Source organism: Gymnogyps californianus, chromosome 1 (assembly GCF_018139145.2).
Source record: "Gymnogyps californianus isolate 813 chromosome 1, ASM1813914v2, whole genome shotgun sequence".
NCBI lineage: Eukaryota > Metazoa > Chordata > Aves > Accipitriformes > Cathartidae > Gymnogyps > Gymnogyps californianus.
Genome location: NC_059471.1, coordinates 161,579,309 through 161,598,887, shown reverse-complemented (window position 1 = coordinate 161,598,887; position 19,579 = coordinate 161,579,309). Strand labels below are relative to the sequence as shown.

The following is a 19,579-nucleotide window of genomic DNA, read 5'->3' as shown; positions in this document are numbered from 1 at the left end:
AAAAAAAAAATCAGAAAAATCACCATGTACTTCCAAACCTGAAAGCACTTCTGTAAGTTTGGTACCAATTCCTCATTGCCCTCTTTGGCCAAGAGGGGAGAAGACAAATTCTACCTCTGCCATGGCAAAGTTCGGCCAATGAGTTCCAGAAAATATTTGGGAAATCCTGGAGTAAACAAAATCAAGGGGAGGTCATGTTTGCCTGGTGTCTCTGTTCCAAAGGTATATTACCACCTGTGATCTCTGTCCGTCGAGGTGAGAAGGCTTTCTCTGGCTCAAGGGACGGACCAAGTGTTCCTGCACTATATTCTTAATACTGTCAGTTGAGCTGCCGCAGCCTTGAGAGGCAGGTTAAATTTGCTCCAACGTGCACTGAACAAACAATAGGAAAAGCAGCATGATGGGAAGGGGAACGGGATGGGCAATGACTGCCCATTTAATTCTGTCTCTAATTAAAATCTTAAGTGCTATCAACGTATTTGAGAAGGATATTTAGTATAGGATTCCTCAACTTAACATCAAGAACTGCTTTCCAATTTGTTTCCCCCTTAGATCTCCAACTAATGAACTTTCTTACCGTCTCCTTCAAACTTCAGTCACTACAACATTAAATTAAACCCACTTAGAAATAGTTTAAGATGGAGGGAATCCAGAAACATATTTGGCACGGGGCCACAGTGGTGAGGAAACAATGCCCTATGGAGCCATCCTAGGCAACGTGTTTTAACCTTTGCAAGTCTGAAATTTCAGGCGTTTGATAACCCCTGCATCTGAGACAGCAACTAGGAGGAGAGCAGCAAGTCCTGTGGACAGAATGGGGTGAGGGAGGAGGGAGGCAGCTAACTGGCTCTTTGCAGTTCTATCCAGACTCTCCTCTCATCTTCATGCACACAAAATATAATAAAAACTAATAAGAATAAAAACTAAGCCCATGATGTACAAAAATGTGTCGATAGGGGAAGGAGGAAGGTGTCAGTTACTCAGTTCTGTGTGTCTTATCACCTTCATTAGCTTATAAATTATGCTCCTCTCCATCGCTTCCTTCAGGGAGGAGGGACAATTCTTCTGCAGCCAATCAGCTGGGATGGGTTTTGGTTTAAGCTGCTCTGGATCTTTTGGATAAGAAATGAAGGGAAGGGGAGGAATTCCTCAGAGGGAGGAGGAGTAAGAAATTCAGCAGCCACTGGCAGGAGTCACACAGGCTCCCTGAGACTTCACTTTATGGCGCTGACCCCCGCGTCGCCGGCCTCCTCCTCCAACTTTTGACTGAAAAACAAGAAGATACACTTTAGTGCACAGCAACCTCTGAATCAGAGTATCAACACAGCAGGAGTTCAGACAGATTACACACACGTCCAGACAGCAGGAGGGCAGTTGTGACTGATCAGCTTCCCACCACTGCAGGAAGGAGGTTAAGGCAGACAGACACACCATGAAGGAAGGAGGAGAGACAGATACACCATGAAGTTCAGCCCCTCAAGCTGGGGAGGACCCAATTTCCCAGTTTTCTGAATGCTTCACTCCCATGAGAGTCAGCAGGTGCCATGGGGCTCAGCGTCCAGGAAATCGAGGCCTCAGGCTCCCTTGGCTTTGTGCAGAATGGAAGGAGAGCCCCCCGCCCCCCTACCAGGGCTCTCTTGCTAACTTGACTCTGTTCCCAGCCTCAGGCCAGCAAGCCCACCGTTCTCTTTTAAAGCAGCCAAATACCTTATTGCCCTCACGGATGTGGGGCTCTTCATCCAGTGCAGGCTGAGGGGGAGCAGCAAGGAGAGAGAGGCAGAGGTAAGCAAGAACAAAAGCAACACAGACTCTCAGGGGGAGGGACAAAACAAAGAGCAAGCTGGGAACACTACTTATAACCACAGTAACACTACAAGAAGACAAGGAGGAGATGGGGGGTCAGTAAGAAGACACAGGCATATGCAAAGGGAGAGAACCCCTGCCAGAGGGCCCTCTTTCAGCAGCCAGCCTGGCTCAAGAGGGTGAGATTTGACCAATGACAACTAAGATAGATAGCTAAAATTAAGAGGAGGAACACTGACCAGGTCTCTTGACAGAGTCAGTTCCTGAACATTTCGCTTACTAGGTAAGTACACTAAAAGGAGAAGACCCATGTAATAAAGCTGATAAATAGCTCCCAAAGCCTGCAGTTAGAATTGAGTTTCCATTCCTTTCAGACCAGAAAGGCTAGGTATCCTTCTCGGACAAGCCTAGCTGAGAAGTCCTAACCAACAAAACAACCTGGATAAATTTCTCTCAAAAGAGATAAGCCTTTCCTCCTCCTTGGACATCTCCATCCTCCCTCCTTGACAGGGCAGACGACCTGTGTCTGATACTACTACTTAGGTTGTAATTTCTCTAGTGTAGGGATGGTTCTACCTCTAATTCAGACAGCAGAGATCCATTCTGTGACCGGTTGTTAGATGCTTCACTAGTTCAGCTAGTGGGTATATGGAGACGTGTCTTCACCGTGAGCACAGTCAAGTAGTGAAACAGGTTGCCAAGGGAGCTTGTGCAATCTTCCTCCTTGGAGGTTTTCAAGACATGACTGGGTAAAACCCTGAGCTCACAGGTCTGACCTCACAGCTAATCCTACTTAGAGCAGGAGGTGAGACTAGACACTTCGTGAAGTCCAACCCGAATTGTCCCAGGACCCTAAGCTGCTAGATGCAGAAAGGTCAGCCATGAGGAGTCATCCAGTCACCAGAGAATTCTGATTTCTGCTGTGAGACTACTTGTATTTCTATTGCACCTGGAGTCCCAAGGTGAGTTCAAGGGTACGAGGGGATAACGCTTGTACTTTAGAGTGCCCTTCCTCCAACAGATGAAACCAGGATGCAAACAGCTAGGACAGACATGATATTTTCCTCACTTACCAATGGTTGCAGGGCAGCAGGTGTCAGTGGGGCTGCGGCTGTTGAGGGGGGCTCATCCCCAGCTGGTGGGCCTCCAGCTGCCGTCCCAGCTGGGGGAACACCATCCTCTCTTTTCGTAACAGCTCCCTTCTTGGTTGACTGCATCTTGATCTGCTGTGGCTTGGAGTTCATTGGTGAGTTATTGGTGGTCTGGAGCAACTGCAAATTACAAAGGGAGGCCAAAATCAGCATTAAAATAGCTAGGCCAATATGGCAACGTTCAATGCTGCTTTTTAACAAAAAGCTTTGAGAAAATTGATATCAACAGCCATCGAGAAAAGAATGCAGCAGCAGCTGTTCAAAGAAATCTAGGCCCTTGAGCTGCCCTCAAGAACCCTTATAGGGTGGAAAGGGCCACTCTGCTGCGGTGACATTCAGCCCTCCTCAATATGACTGAAACGGACCAGCTACAAGCTGTCAGAAAGAGACCAAGCCGTAAGAACCAGAGGCATCTAGCTCACCCCCGACCTTCGCATTCCTTCATTCACACCAGCTAAGACCTGCCACACGACAAAGCACATTGGTCATCTGCAACCTATGTCAGGGCTGATGTTTGTGATCGAAGGATGGCCTCTTCCCTCAATTTTCCACAGCTATCTGGATTCTCCTGCTGGCTTCTCAGCACCAAAAGTAGCTAATGGGCAAAAAAAGTTGGACTCTTCAGCCTTTACCTTAGTGATGGTACCCACAGCTTTGGTGCGGCCTTCACGGAAGACCAAACGCTGGTCTATATGCAAATATTCCGGGGTTTTGATGAAGCGAAAGTGCACTGTGGCTTTGTCCCCTGTCCGCAGGCAGTCCTTGTCCATGCTGAGAATCGTGGCCGTCTGACGGATGCTGCCACAATGCACTGTGAATGTAATGCACAAAGGTTTTCAACAGCTTCAGACAGACATCTAAGGCAGCTCTTGCTACCCTACAGCTAACAGCACCGAGTTTGGAATGTAAAAATCTACTGTGTACCAAAGACTATACGGGTCACAGTGCTGCCTTTGTTCAGTCCTCAAAAAGAAAACACATACAAGCTAGAAAGTTGCCTTCGAACGGACACTTTCCTGAAGCATCCTCAACAGAATCCTACATGCCAAGCAGCCAGGCTAGAGGACAGGACCTAAAATGAGTCTCTCAGTCAGCATTTGAAGCTGAAGAAGCTTTGCACCATGGAGATCTGGCTCAGACAGGCTCCAAGTACGCTTGGAGTCACACATCTCCTTTTTACCTACAGCCTTCGCCGCTCTCCTCTGTTAGCTCCCTCCCCTCTCTCTAATGCATTGCTGGGAAAGGTCAAACCAGGAACTATGGCTTATATTCAGGCCAACAGAGCCATCAGGAGAAAAATGATCTCAGGCTAGAGCTGATATAAACTGTTACCACTGGGAAACAAAGATGAGACAACACTGAGACACATACCCATGGCCTGATATCGTGGGCTGATGGTGGTGGGGTGATGGAGCACCAGAATCTCTGCTTCAAACTCCCACGATGCTTGTGGATTCAGGCGGGGTGACACCATTACCATGCCTTTCCGGATGGAAGAACGCTTGATCTGAAAAGCAGAGACACAAAAAAACCTTAGCGGGATTCTCCAGGGAAGAAATTTGCTTCTCTGGCTGACTGCATCCAGAAGGATCCTAAGGGATTTCACAGATATTAACTTGTGCTCACCAAAAGGCAAAGTCAGAGCTGTTACCAGTATGTAACGATGTTACGCACAGGTTGCAAAAATCAAGTTCAGCTGAAGTTTCTAAGGAAGCTTTAGTTATAGTGCTGGGAATACTGGACACTAACACAGAAGTTTTAACTCACTGATCCTTTAAAAGCAAAACATATACATCCTGGTTGCACATTACCCAAGCAGATGATCTCTCCAAAAGCATGATGTCTGTTAACACAAAACGCTAAGACTGAACACATGAAGTTTGGTATAGCTCAAACTATATCCCCTTAAAATCAGTGCAGCTTCTATTGACAGAAACCTTTCACTAGAGGAATCGCATCAGATTTTGCTAATTTTTAAACCCCAAATCATGCAGCTGGTCCTACAAGTTGAGAGGAATAGTGTAAATACCCTGCCTAGGTCACTAATGCAGCTGCAGCACAAGAGAAGGTTTTTCTTGCAATGCCTCTGCTTTGTTACACATCTCCAATGCTATTCCTCATTACCTTGGGTCCCACTGCTATTACCTGGCAGCTGTCAGGTGGAGCAACTGGGACATAGGACCCACAGAGGTTCTATGGGATTTTAATGCACTGTGAAATGAGGCAGCTGAGGTTTCCAGAAGCAGTCTGATTGCAGCTGAACTCCAAGAGCACTCTAAAATTAGGAGGGTGGTTCCTGTTCTGGGAGTCTAGAGCAGACCATCTCACCTTTTTCAAAGCAAAGGAGGCAGTCTGGCCTCCCCGCACTTCTTTGACGGGCATTCTTTTGCGGTGGATGGACTTGACAGCAATAGGTAGGAAGTTGCCAAGGGGATCTGGCCCCAGCAGCAGGGTGTCATTTAACTTGATTAGGCCTCTCAGTGTCGTCCCAGACACAACTGTTCCTACGCCCTATGCCAAAAAAAGAAAAAAACAGTAATTGGGGTTACTCGACCATGCTAGCAGAAGAGCTCTAGAACTCCCCTCTCTAGGGAAGATGCCTTCTTCAACCTGAAAGAGGGAGCAGAAAATTCTTCCAAATACCAGGCCCCTTACCGGGACAGAGTAAGTATCATCTATCTGGAATTCTGCTGGCTCTTCTTCCCTGTAACTGGTCCGGGGAGACAAGAGATTAAGAAACATCTTCAGCAAATCTAGGTTCTCCCCGGTGACATTTGAAATCTGGAAAATCGGGCACATCCTGTAAAGGAAAATTGATGAAAATGGAGTTAGTTCACCTCCCTGCCTGGAATTCCACGTGTAGGGAGACATCCAAAATCTTGGGACTGAATTCAATACACAGTGGTAGGAAGGGAGAGCCTGGCAAGCAGTCAGATGCACAACACCCCATGTTTGAAAACCTGCAACATTGCCTCTGCCTTCTAATAACATTCAGGAATAGGTGTAAGGTTCCAGGACTGAAGGAAGCCGAATACCCTGCCATCTTCTGCAGACTGCCCAGAAGCAGCCTCTCATTTCTGTCTCAGAGAGGGGAACACAAGCAGGTCAATCTCAGAATCAACACATTCTTATGGAATCAACACACCACATGGCAGATGCAACCTTCACACATCTAGACAATGGGACGCTCTTTCTGAATCTTCTCACCCAGTCTCCAAATAGGATCAAATGAGAAACGACTCTCCTCTACTCCCGTTACCTCTCTGAGCTGAAGTTGGAGGCTGTTACAATGACATCATCCTTGCTCTGAACCAGCACGGGAATCTTCCTGCACCCTGGGGACTTCAGCAGTCGCTGTAACAGCTTCAGGGTTTCTTAAAGGGTGAAATGAATATTGTTAGGGCAGCATCTCCCGTCTTTACAAATCGCTTTTGTGGGGTCTCACCCCGAAGGGAGACTGGTGCTCTTGCCACAAATAGACAGGAGAAGATGGCTAAAGGTGCATGAGTGAGACTGAGTTTGCTGCAGCCCAGGTGGGACTTAGGAGCCATTCCATCTTCCATTTCATGCCAGCTAGCCTGCTGCCAAGCGACACCATACATGAACAGACATATGTGTTTGCATCTGCAAGTGCAATGCTGTGAAGTAGACATTTTATAGCTGTCTATTAAGTAGCTTTAAGCAGTTACAAGGTATTTCCTCTTCCTATAAAGGATTTTTCATATTGAATTCAGTGAAAACCAGCAGCGGTCAGGAATTGAAATATTTGAGAATATGTGAATTAGAAATCAATTTTGACTAAACAAACCTCAACACATTTTCCCTGGCAATCAACCTGCCCCAGAAGGTTAGAGAAGCATGAAAGAGGTAAAAAGCACCATCACAGGCTAGGACAGTGTAGGTGGACCAGATCCAGAAATAAATATTTTGGGACAAATCTCATGGCTCCCAACTTTGATCTTTTGCCTCTTTTTAATTTTTCTAAGCCTCATATCTATCAGCCAGCAGGGGCATTACCTGATGCACTAGCATCAGCCTCCTGCAAAGTGCTTTACAATAAATGAGGGAAAAAAAAAAAAAGGCTAGTAAAGGCTTAAAAGAGCAAATCATTTATATTCTACAATTGTCATCCAATTAGATGTTTTTTGTGAACAAATGATTGCCTATGGGAAAGTAATGTTTTGGATACAGAAATACAAACATCTAATCATGCCATCTGCTCTTCACAGATTCACTTGAGCCAAATCTTATGTCTATTTAATTTAAACAGAACATGACACAGGAGTGGCTTCTCCCAAGAGCAGCTCCTCTCTCCTCACCCCGAGCCAAACGTTCTCCTTCCTTCCCACTTACTATCTTATGGTGGGCCTTACATTTATTTGCCAAACACCTATTACAGAGACATTCAGATTATCTTCTGATCACATGTGTCTGTTTACCTGAAACATATTTAGGATTTTTACAATAATGGACTAACCACAGACAGTATCGGGAACATTCACTTTCCTGATTCTTAGGACTGATTATCAAAAAAACCCATTGTTCCAATTAACCACAGCATGTTCCTGAAAGTGTGAGAAACGCATCAAGAAAATTTTAAAGGTGAGAGTTAGTCACAGCCTGGAAACATGTCACGCATAGGTTAAAGGGACATTGCTGGGGCTAGAGGTGCTGCTTTAACTGCTGCTGAGCAAAAAAGACGCTAGTCCCTGCTGCTCACTGCCATCCCCGCTTGTGTCTAGTCCAGTCCTGCTACCATAGCCCACATCTGCTTTGAACCATGATTTATTAAGTGTCGGTTGGTTGTTCAGACAGAGGGAGGAGCTGCTGTAGTTATGCCAGCATATCTGAGAAGTGCCCAGGTGAGCAGGATGTAACAAGCAGCTGCCCCTTCACCTAACGGCTGCCAGAGAACAAGTTTGATCACAGCTTAAGATCACACTCAAACTGTGGGCAAGGAGGAAAGCAGCTTTTAAGAGAACTTCCAGACTTTCCCTCCAGGTTTAAATACCCAGAGAGAAAGCAAAGCCACAACTCCAACTGTATGCTTTTCCTCTTAGAGCTCAATTAAGCAAAACCCTGTAGCAAACATTTTCGAGTTGCCCAGCTGAGTCCCCCAACTCAGGTAATTTTGAAATGGTGACTACGAGTGAACTGCCTGCAAAATGGGCAAGGGAAAAGGACAGATTTCTGGAAGGTGTTTAAGATGCAGTCAAAACCAGATAAAGCAGCCTTCCCCCAGCAGTAATTTCTCAACCCAAGCAGGGGACAACAGCACATACAAAGGTAAGAAACAGCCCTGGAGAGAGCTTGTAGGACTCACCTTGCAGGATGTTGGCAGGGCACATGTCGATCTTGGTCACCACAACAAAGACGGGAACGTTAAGTGCAAGTGCCAGGCCCAAGTGCTCCTTGGTCATTCCAACAATCCCAGCATTACTGCCAACCTACACCAGGGATACAAGGTACGGTGATGTAAGCGTTCCTCCTGCAGCGAGCTGGGTTACAGAGGTCTTGTGCCAGACATGCAGTAGGCTGTGATTAGGTTGTAGACGTGTCTTTGGGTCTGTATGAGCAGACACAGCTCATTTCAAATGCTGTTGGACACTGGCTAAGGACTCATTGCCCCTCAATTTTAGCAAGGTGTTTTGGAGTTTAGAAATCTTTCAGTTTTCAAGAACCATACATCTTGGGCCTGTCCGAGACTGACAGTCCTGGGGCACTTGCCTCAGAGCCCTGGCTAGATACCCACAGCGGCTGCTGCTCTCCATCTCTGGGAGATGCTGCCTCCCTCCACGACCCGACAGGGACTTTGCAATAGGAAAGAAGTTGAGGCTGTTAAAGCTGTGAACAGCCCCGCTCCTGCTGGTACCGTACACCTTTCCTGCTACCTACCATAAGCATGCAGAAGTCAGGTAAATGGCCGGTCATGCCAAAGACGGTGGTTTTCAGGTATTTTTCGTGACCAGCCAGGTCAATGAAAGTAATGACCTTGGTGGATTTCTCACAGATCTTTGTCCATTCCAAGCTGCCACCGTGGCTGTCGGGCTTGTTCACCACATTGCCCTCGCTGTCGAAGCCCAGAATGTCATTGCCCACGCTGCTGGTGCGGCCCGACTCAATCTCATGCTTATGGCGGAAGAGCTTTTGCCGAGCAAAGCCTCGGCCATTGTCTAGTTCACCATGTGTCAAGACACCTAGCAACGTGCTCTTTCCTGCATCCACATTGCCAACCACTGCTACCCTGGAGGGGAAAGGAAAAAGGAACGTGGTAAAATCTGATACCTGAAGAAACAAACAAGCAATCAAAAAAACCCAAACACCACTGCTCCTGCAAATAACTAGCTTTTTCTCCCTAACCTTCAAACAGAGATTAAAAAATGTTACACCTTCACAAGCAGAGCAGAGATTCTTTCACAGTTATTAGTTAACAGCAGAGATCCCAGACTCTGGGGACTGGGATGTGGAAGACTGTGGAAATATGTCACAGGTGTCCAGAACACAGTCAGGTGAACCCAACATTGCTTGATGCCACACAGAATCTCTCTCTTCCAACCCCTAGCCTCTGCAATCCAACATATACACTGTGGCAATTCAAAAGAAAGACTAAATCCCAACTTGGTCTAGAATACCTCTGCCTTTCTTATATTCCTCATGTTCCAATAGCACCAGGTGCTAGGGAGAGCACGGAAATTTAAATTGCTGTTCCCAGAAAAGGAAAAGCTCAAACAACAATGAAACCTTTTAGGGGGAAATCCTCTCCTACAGCAATCTCCTTCCTTGTCTCTGATAAATGTGGCTATTACGGCTGTTGGGAAATGTCGGAAATCCATTCCATCCAGGTCTGGGCAGACTCTCAAGTCATGTTACACAAGCTATTATATGTCCATTAAAGGGTGACTTGGATCATCACAGTCTTGGAGTAGAACTGAACCCTTAGTCAAAAGTATTGTATTCCAGCAGCATGTGTATATGCACACACATACAGATGCACGTGCACATGTGACTCCCTACTGGGATTCCAGCCCACAGAAGATCCCCAAACTGCAAAGCTGTCACCCAGACAGCAACAGCCCTCAGCTAAACACAGGCAAATCTCCACAAACAGTTTGTTCACAAAAGAGACAGCAGCAACAACAACAAAAAGGCGATTTCGTTAGCAAGGAGTGGTCAAGCTCAATTCCCTTTGTTGGGCAGCTACAACACCCAGACTCAAATCAGCGTTGCTGGCTCAGCATCACAGACAGCTCACAAGGTAAAAATGCAGCTGGGCTGCTGACTAACGCTGTCTCCACCCGGCTCCTCACCTGACCTCCAGGAAGTCGTTGTCACCCACACGTTTCCGAACGAGGTAGTCGCGCACCTTGCCCCCAGCCTCCTGGTGCTCCCGCAGCAGGATCACATCTGCCTCAATCTGCTCTGCCATGCTCTTCAACGTGGCATAGGATGCTTCCATGTCTGCCTCGCTCAGACCGTATTCAGTCCCATCTAGTGTGATGTTGAGGAGACGAAGGACAGTCAGTGAGCACCACCTTGCAATGGCCAGCAGCAATGTCATTCTGCCTGGGGCTTTCACACCGACCAGGATTTATATGTGGACCGGAGATGTCAGACATGTAAACAGAATAAGCACCCTTTACCCAAAATAAAAAAGGATGGTCTTCGCTCTAAGTCTTAAAAGATACTAGAAAAGCACCGTCTTTCATCTAGAGGAGTTTTCTTCACAATTTCTACAAGCAAATACTTCGGGATTGGCAAGAAGGACACATTTCTGTCTAATTCCCTTACTTCACATGTTGAAGGTACTTTGCGTGCAATTTCCTTCAGTCAGATAAAACATCTCCTCTTGCATTGCAATAAAGGGAAAAGCATTAACAAAAGGAAAGCTCTGACTGAAATATCACCACAATTAACCAGTGAATGTGGGACCAATTTAAACAATCAGCTTATTTTATAAAATCACATCCCAAGTGCACATTTTCTGCCAGTCTGGCCTCCACAGCAATTTCTTTAGCCCCCACGTACTCCAGTTAAAACAATGTTTTTGGCATGTCTCACTGCCTTCATCCTGGCACTTGAAAGAAATGCTGACAGCACATGAGGCCAGAAAAAAAACAAGGAGGCACTGCTGCCTCTCAACAGCCCACCCAAGCAAAGAGCTGACAGTCAGAGCAAGCCAGTGGCAACTATCTAGACAGTTTAAAGGCCACCACAGCTCTCAGCTTCTCTCCTAACCCAGGTGCTGAGAAGCTGCACAGATTTCAGGCCAGAAACTCCTCTGTGGGTAAAAAAACCCCAACAAACAAAGGTGGAGAGCCACATAGCACCTGGATGACCAAAGCTACTGCTGTGTGTGCATTCATATGCATGGCTGACTCATCAGCTGGTAAGCAGTAACTGCAGTTTGCATGAACTAATCAGCATTTTAACTACTGCACAGCTCTACAACAAGTAGAGTTGCTGGATGATTTCCAACCTAGCTCATAAGCTGGCTGAGAAGCTGTTGAGATGATGGGGAAAACAAAAAGCACCACTGCTGGGGTCTTGGGTCAGAAGGTGAATGAGAAGCAGAGGACAGGAGAGGGTAAGAGCCAAGGGAGAAAGGGAAGGTTCACTACTGATGAAGCGGTGAGCTTCCTGGCAGTCTTCACTCGCTTCTCAGTCATCCGAGTTGGGTATCCATGATGATCAAAATCACAGACACTCAAAGTGAATGAGAAGGAGCGACGGTGGCAGGGCTATCAAGATTTTTTTCCGTTGGCTATTGTTTCCAATTTACAGAAAAGATCCCCATCTTCCTTGACTATGCAGCAACCCAAAATCAAGTCAGAAGTTTTAGCTCATATTTTAAGAAACAAATGCCTACTTCTAAGTACATCATTGCAAAAACTACCAGTTAACACCCTCACAAGGTATCCTAAAAGAGAAAGCAGCTACTAGCCTGACTAGCTATATCTCCACTACAGATGTGGTTATCCCAAACACCAAGGATTCAGACTACACGTGGGAAGCTCGCTTGGAGGCAAGAGCATTATCCCTGTGCTATTGGCTGCATGACCACCGGCCATCTAATCCTAGCTTCTCTTCTATGTTGGCTGCTTTGCAAGACACTAAGAAAGCCCAAAAAGCACACAGTTCTGAGGTAGCACAACTCTCTCCCTCCATTATCTCAGCCAACCCTGGCACTAATGACCAGCGTTTTGTATTCTTCCTCAAACATAGTAACTAGTAGAATGTCTGATCTTAACAACTTGATATCGAGCAGACTTCTAATATATTTGAAACATGCCTTTAGCCTCATGGTTGCCATAGACAATTTTTTTACATTCAGAAAAGAAATTTCAATTTCAAAGCAAGGCCATGTTCAATACTATTTTACCAGCATCAGATGCAAATATTCAAATTGTGAAAAAGAACAAAAAGGTAATCCGTGCTAACTGCTAACATCTGCAAAGGCAAATGACTGCAGTCACCTCCAAGTTAATGTGACAATAAAGACCTCATGCTGAGAAAGGAAAACCTTTCTCTCCATAGTACAGACACACACTAACAAAGAAAGTCAGCAGCATATATTTTGGCTATCTGAAGTATCTCCAATACATTCCTGTGGGGTAAAAATATTGTTATTTACAATAGAGAAGTGAACAAAACCAGACAGAACAAGACCTCCATCAGACATTGAGGATATCTGTACTAAAACTGTTACTATAATTTAAGATCCTTCGTCTTTTCCTGGTGTGCCCAGACAACTTATGCCTTATTTCCAAAAAAGAACTTGTATGATTTTATACAAAAAATATGTTTAGCTCCACTACATAAGACAGTTGTTGGCAGGAATAAAATAAAAGAATCTGTCCCACATGTTCTGCTATACTTTATGGAGGTTTCCAAGTTATTCTGGAGAAGTAAGTACTACCTTCAGCAGCAGTCCAGTTAGATGAACCAGGTTTTTCTTATAATGTTTTTTGTTGTTTTCCTGAGGAAGCTATACTTACCTGATCCTTGACCAATGACATAGATGGTCTCCCCACATCCCTCATCAATTCTCTCTGACATCTGCCGCAGCAAACTGTCATACTGCTCTGAAGTTGGACTCACCATCACCAGCTGGAAAAAAGATTAAATATCCATTTGCAGATGTCAAGCAACCAATTTCAAAACCAGCTTCAGTTATAAGGACAATCAATCCGTGTGCTTTATTGAAAGAGAACAGCTCTTTTTCAAGGACTGCTTTCTGGTGGTTTGTTTGTTTTTTAAACCAGCTTCGCTGACAGCTATTTCCTTGTGTCACTGCACAAGGTTATTTGTCTGAGCTCAGAGTTCATTTATGTTGGAAGATATACTTCAAAGCAAACAAGAATACCAAGCATCTCATTTTGAAGTAACCAATGTTTAAAAGCCACATTTAAGTGAACATCCCACTTCTGTGTAATACATGTTTCCATGCAAGGAAAACAGAAAGGGGAGAAAATATTTTCTCCAAAGAAATTCCTTAGCTGGGTACTCCACAGTCTCCGCTGCACAGAGTGCTGCTGCTCCCCAAAAGCATGACGGGACAGCCAGAGGAAGCCAGCCAGACCTCCCAGCAGAGCACACGTAGGCACCAAAACCTAGAGCATCTCCTAAGTCTTTCACGTACTTGATGTCCCCTTCTGTTTTCTGAGGGGGCAGAGCGGAAGGAGAGAACACAAATAAGCATTATTTTCAAACTCCTAACAAAACTTTAGGTACGTTACGCTACAGTGCTGAGAGGCAGACATACAAAGCAGTTTGTACGAGCACATTTGGACGTTTCACCAGTGGAGAGCTGCAGTTTTGCAAGCCAGCAGCTGTGTTTCCAACAAGCTTTGAAGGCAGTTATTGCAACAACCTCAACTTCCTTTGCCCTTTCCTGCAGAGGCATCAAGAGAAGGAAAAAGTGGACAGAAACAAAGCGGAAAATGAGGACAACACGACAGTGCTTCAGGAAGGATTTTTCTTAGAACAGAATGGTGTAGCACCATTTCTGGCAACAACCTGTGCCACTCATACAGTACAGCTGAGGACACTCGCAGAGAGTGGCCACAATGGTGGCATGGCAGTGCCACACCAAGGAGACCTTCATCACCCATTCAGGACCGATTGGCTACCTGCTCTCTGGCTGCCTCCATGGTTACAAATCTGTTGGTGGCCGAGCATCCTGGTACAGTGGCTCAACAGCTGTTGCGATTGGGATATGCATTTCTGTTAAAAAGGCACTTTTAGTTAAGAGTTGTAATGGCTATCACCTACCGATAGCCCTATGGGTAGGCACGCCTGTGCCACACTACAACACTCAATGAAATCCATACTTCCACTAGCTGTCCTTACACACACGTTCCAAAATCATGCCCAGAAAGATGTACTTCCCTTCACTATGCACTACAGCCAGTCTGAAATCTGTGCTAGATTAGCCTAAAACATATGGCTTACAGAAGTTCACAATGATTACATCTTCTAGCCTGACCAACATTCTTTACTAACACAGCCCGACTTGCTAGCACAGCTAACACAATGTGTATTCAAGGAGGAACTACCTTTACCACCTACTACTACACAGTTGATGAAGACCTTTACTAGAAACCTAGAGTGTAAGGGAACCCAAAACCCCACAAATAATGCTTAAGCAGCTTTCAAAACTGTAGCGATGCATGCATCTGGAAAACTGAAACACAGACAGCAAGTGCTGGTTAGAAGGTTTAAGGCAGCCAAAGCAACACTTTCCTCAAATGTTAAGGGTCACACAGAGCATGTATGCGTCTGCAAGGGTCAGACAGCTACAAGAAAGACAATCACCTTCACGCGCCTCTTTTAGACACACACCCTACCTAAGCCTTTTAACCACTTGGCGTGGTCTGCAAAGGGTAGCAAAGCACTCTGATCTGGAAGGCCACATAGTCTTTCTATTTCATGCTACAAAGGACTGAGTTTTGCCTTTATTAGTTGTTCTTTTGGTTTTGTTTTCTTCTTAAAGGAGACCACTGGATGTAAATGTATTGAGAGGGAAATCAGCAACCGTTCAGAGGCCTGATCAGGACAGGAATGGAAGGCTGTGTGTTGATGTGTAGGGGCTGTTTTGCCCAGCAAGCACTTTCAGGAATTCCTGGAAGCACAGCAGACAGGCTCACTGTTTAGGCTAGTGCACCAGCACAGGTCAGGGACTCAGGAAGATCGATTAAATAGGCCATCATACACATAAAGATCCATAAAATAACAGGGGCCACCAGTGTAGAGGCACACTAACTTCAGTTTCTTCAAGTCTCATCACCAGCTTCATTTTTCTAGGAGTTCAAATGCTTCAGCAATGTGAGCAGGCAGGGTATTTTCTAAAGTACCAGGGGACACTGCAGCTGAGCAGCTCGCTGTAGCCTTTCTTCATGGTGTCAGGCAGGAGTGCTGGGGGCTCAAACAGCATGGTACCCACACACATCAGCTCCAAATACTGTTCCCCCACCCTGCTGCTTTCACTGCCATGCAAAGGGGCTGCTGAAGGGTGTTCCAGTGGCAGACTGCCTCCAAAGCCTACCCTGGGGCCGATGAAGCTTACAGCCGATATGATATAGCAGGACGTGTTGAACAAACAGCAGCTTTCATGGATCACACCTTCCAATGCCGTTCAGTATTTCTAACGGCTGCTTCTGCAGCCTGCAGCCCCAGCCAGTTCTGCAATTTCCTAGGTCACTGCAAGACTTTACTTGCTGTTCTGAAGATCTCTTTAGCTAGCTTCCTGGACAGAGGGAGCCTGTTCTTTGTCACCTCTTTGGTCGGAGAGAGGCCCTCCACCTTGGCCTCTCTGCTTTTTTTGCTTTTCACCTTTGAGCAATCCCCTCCATGCCTGCACTACATATTCATGTTTTTCAGAGGTTTTCACAAAGTCAAAAATTTTCACTTTTGTTCTTTCCACTTTGCCAGGCATTGAGCAGTTAACGGTAGGAGCCATGCAGGTCTAGCAACCTCAGATTTCCTATAGGGCAAAAAAGTAACAACCAGTTACTGTTTTATTCTCATGACAGCAGAAGGAAATATATTTCACAAGTTTGAGATGCCATCTCTAAAGTCCCTTCCCAATCTCTGGGGAGAGGTGGCTTTTCCCACCTTTCCTCTGATCGGTGTTGGGATTAACATACACCAGAGGTGGGTAACAGCTACAGCTGTCTGAGCTTACTCCAGGGGACAAGTTGGACTGTGCCATTCTGCACTGTCCAACAGCAAGCAAGAGGCCATAGTATTAACAGCAATTTCAAGACACCAGTGAGATTGAGATCAGGTTATATCAGCACTACTACAGGCAGTCCTTACAAAAGGAAGCACCCCATATCCATGAGGTGGGCAAACTACAAAGATTAAGGGCAAACCAAACACTATGTGGTACATAGCGCTGCTCTTTATTGGAATAACACAGCCTGACATTTTGGATGGCTGGAGGGTAACCACCAGCCATTGGGAAGTCAGGGGTAAGGCACCTTCTGTAATGTCCTATTTTGTTTTCTATTTCCTGTGGACATATATAGTTCAAGTGCTATCAATGTTCTGTTGTCAATGTAGATCTAATATAAGTATCAGCTTCACTAATAGCCTTGTGTGATATGGTTTTGACTTGAAAGATGATTACTACTGCAGTGTGTGAGTACTGAAGGGAAAACAAACACCCATTAAGATCGACACGATAATGAATTTGTGCTGATGAATGGAACTGTTTGCTTCACCAGCTGACAAGGTGCACTTGATAACTGAATCCTAAAGTGTTCCTCTCTAAAAAGAGCACACCTTACAATGAACGCACTGGGGGAGGACTGGGAGAAAAGTACGTAACACAGCGAGGGGATGGGTCAGACCAGGACAGAAGTAGCAACTAGCAAACAAATTGACTGCAGTGGGAATCACCATTTTAAGCAGGAATTGGAGGGCAGCAATTCAACTGCGAAGACAGAAAAAATGGGGGATCGGGGGTGGCAGGGGCAGGTTAGCCACTACATTCTCACCATATGGGATTGCTGTTTTGAGCACACAGCGGGAGACTAACTTGGAGAGACAGGGCAGAGCTCATAGTCTAAGCTCTCATCCAAGATGGGGATGAGTGAAAGGCCTAGGGAAAAGACAGCAGGTGTACACTGCTGTATGGAAAAGTAACTTCTAATAAAGGTCAAAAAAATGCTTACCTATCACCTCCACAGTGCCTGCAGGTTTCTAGGAATGGAAGACAGGCTGACAACACAAATGGAGATTGTGGGAGAAAAGCATCCCTCTCTCTTCGTCAGAGTTTTGGTCAGGTTTCTGGCTCTCAAGAATCAGTGACACAGCCCTCGGCGTCATCCTGGGCCCTCTTCCACATCAGCCACGTCCAACACAAAGCACAGATCGATATTGGCATCCTGTATCAAAATCTTGTCCAGCTCATTAAGGCACAAACAGGTGGCTCAATAAATACTGCAGGTTTGATTTCTGTTCTTCTTATTCTTTCTTATAAGACATCTTAATACAGTACCACATTGTAAAATATCTGGTCAACCCCTCAAAAACAAACGTTTCCACATCCACACACCACAATTCCTCTCTCTCTGTTTCTCCACAGAGGGCAAGAAAAATCCAGGACTTTGGAGCAACTCCAGCTGGAAGTATGAAGAGGAGGGATGGCAGAAAAACAGGAGGAAACACCAGCTATGCTGCCTTCTGGATCACATAATTACAAGTGGACTGAACCAAGTTGTCAGGAGACTTCAGAGTGGGAGATGGCATCACAACACATCAAACCCTTGGCAGCAAAAGGTATACGGTTAAAAGAGATCAGCCAATTGCAAAAAAATAGAAGATGGTGTGGAAAGGCAGCTAATGTAGCCTGTGGCGGGCTCTGGCATGCAGATATTACTACAATGTACCTTCCTGCAAGATGGAAGTGAGAACGGATTCTGACAGAAATAAGACAGCCACAGGTTTGTCACTTGGATCCTAGAAAGGAACTGCACAAGGTGAGCAAACCTTTACCTTTTTGTCTTGACTTAACCCGGTTTGCAAGAGCAAGGCACCCTTGTCGCTGAGCCCTTGTGCTCAAAAGTTACGAGCTCTGACCTGCTTTTAAGATTGCAAAGAAAGCCCCAGGAACTAGTACGAGTGGCAGCAGAGATAACTACAGAGAACCAGCGCAGAGGAAAAACGTTAGTGAGACGTTAAAGCAGGTGTCAGCTTCAACCCCTGCGCTTGCTGAGAGGATGCAACACCCGCTGCAGGCACTTCCCCGGGAAGCCGAGGAGGGGAAGGAGCAGGGCGGACAAGCCTGCCAGCACCCTCCTTTCCCGGCCAGGGCACAGCTTGCTCTCAACTCTTCGTAGCTCAACTTTACTGCGCTTCTCCCGGCCGCCTCCCCACTGCACGGCGGGCTCTGCCGCCCGGCCCTGCGCGCCTGGCCGGGTGATGTTGGGGCGAGGGGGAACCCCCGGGACCCAACTCCAGCCCGCGGGGGAGCCCCCGGGGTGACACCCCCACCCCGGCGGAGGCAGGCGGGCCCCCCAGCCCCTCGCTCCCCTGAGGTGAGGGGAGCGGCGAGGAGAGGGGCTGGCCCCGGCCGCCAGGCTGGCCCCGGCTGACGGGCCGTCCCGCTCCGGCCGGGCCGGGGGACAGCCCCACGGGCAAAGCGGCCGCCAGGGAGAGGGCAGCGCGGGGCCCGGCGAGGTGATGGCGCTCGCCGCCGCCGCCCGCCCCCCCGCCGGGCCTACCTTACTGGTGAGGTCGATCTCGGGCTCGCCGTTGAGCGCCTCGCCGTCCTCGGCGTCGAAGGCGGCGCGGAGGGGACAGGCGGCCGCCGCTACGCGAGGCCCCCCGCCCGGGGAGCCGGGCTCCGGGGCGAACATACAGGCCGGCACCGGGGAGCCCCCCATCGGGGATCGGCTCCGCTCCGCCGCCGCCATCTTCCCTGCCCCGGCCCTCCTCCCCCACCCCCTCCCCTCCCCGCGCCCGCCCCTCCGCCCCAGGAGGGGTGGCAGCCCCGCCCCCGGCCCGCCAAGGCGGTGCCAGCCAATCACTGACGGAGGAACGGGGCGATTAGCCTGTAGCCATGACGACGGCGGGCGGGGTAGTTGATATTCATGAGGGAGGGCCACGCCCCCCAGAAGCGCGCGAAGCCAATGGGAGAACCACTGCCAGCTCGACTTGTTTTCTACATATACACACACAACAGAGCCCGCTCGACGTGTCCGGTGCTTTCTACCCAATAGGAAAGCTGGCCCTTGTGACAAACAACCCTAAAGGCCAATCGGATAACAAGACTCGAGCGACTGGGTGGGACTAAGCTGCTGCCACAGATGGGCAGTGCCCGCCCTGGTGGGTGGGTACTCTCTCGGGCTAGCCAATGAGAAAGAGGAGATTTTTCACGGGCAGTTGTGTAAGCCAATGGAACGGGGAGGGAGCGCCGCCGGGTGTCCCTTCAAGGCGCGGGCCCGGTTGTCCCGGCCGGGTGCTCCGCTGAGGTGGCGGGCGCCGCCGAGCAGCCCGGGCGTCGGGGACCCGGCGTGCCGGCAGCTCCCGGGGTCGGCAAAGGGGCCCACCGCCCCCTCAGGCCCTGGGCTCCTGACAGAAAGCCCCTACGCCGCCCCGCTTGCTCGCCATAGGAGCCC

The 19,579-nt window shown here is 47.6% G+C and overlaps 1 protein-coding gene across 2 annotated transcripts; it reads right to left on the bottom strand.

The window, feature by feature from the left end:
* GTPBP1 (GTP binding protein 1) lies at positions 1–18,874 on the bottom strand. Of its 2 annotated transcripts, XM_050915540.1 has the most exons (13): positions 18,683–18,874; positions 12,950–13,061; positions 10,262–10,442; positions 8,850–9,198; positions 8,278–8,401; positions 6,214–6,328; positions 5,610–5,754; positions 5,283–5,465; positions 4,326–4,461; positions 3,587–3,765; positions 2,877–3,074; positions 1,708–1,749; positions 1–1,266 (listed from the first exon to the last, which is right to left on the bottom strand). In XM_050915540.1, exons 1-13 carry the CDS (start codon positions 18,872–18,874, stop codon positions 1,174–1,176), a joined length of 2,049 nt encoding a protein of 682 aa, XP_050771497.1. In that variant the 3' UTR covers positions 1–1,173. The 2 variants fall into 2 exon arrangements, with proteins under 2 accessions (XP_050771497.1, XP_050771498.1); XM_050915541.1 differs by lacking the exon at positions 1,708–1,749.
* Positions 18,875–19,579: the final 705 nt, after the last annotated feature.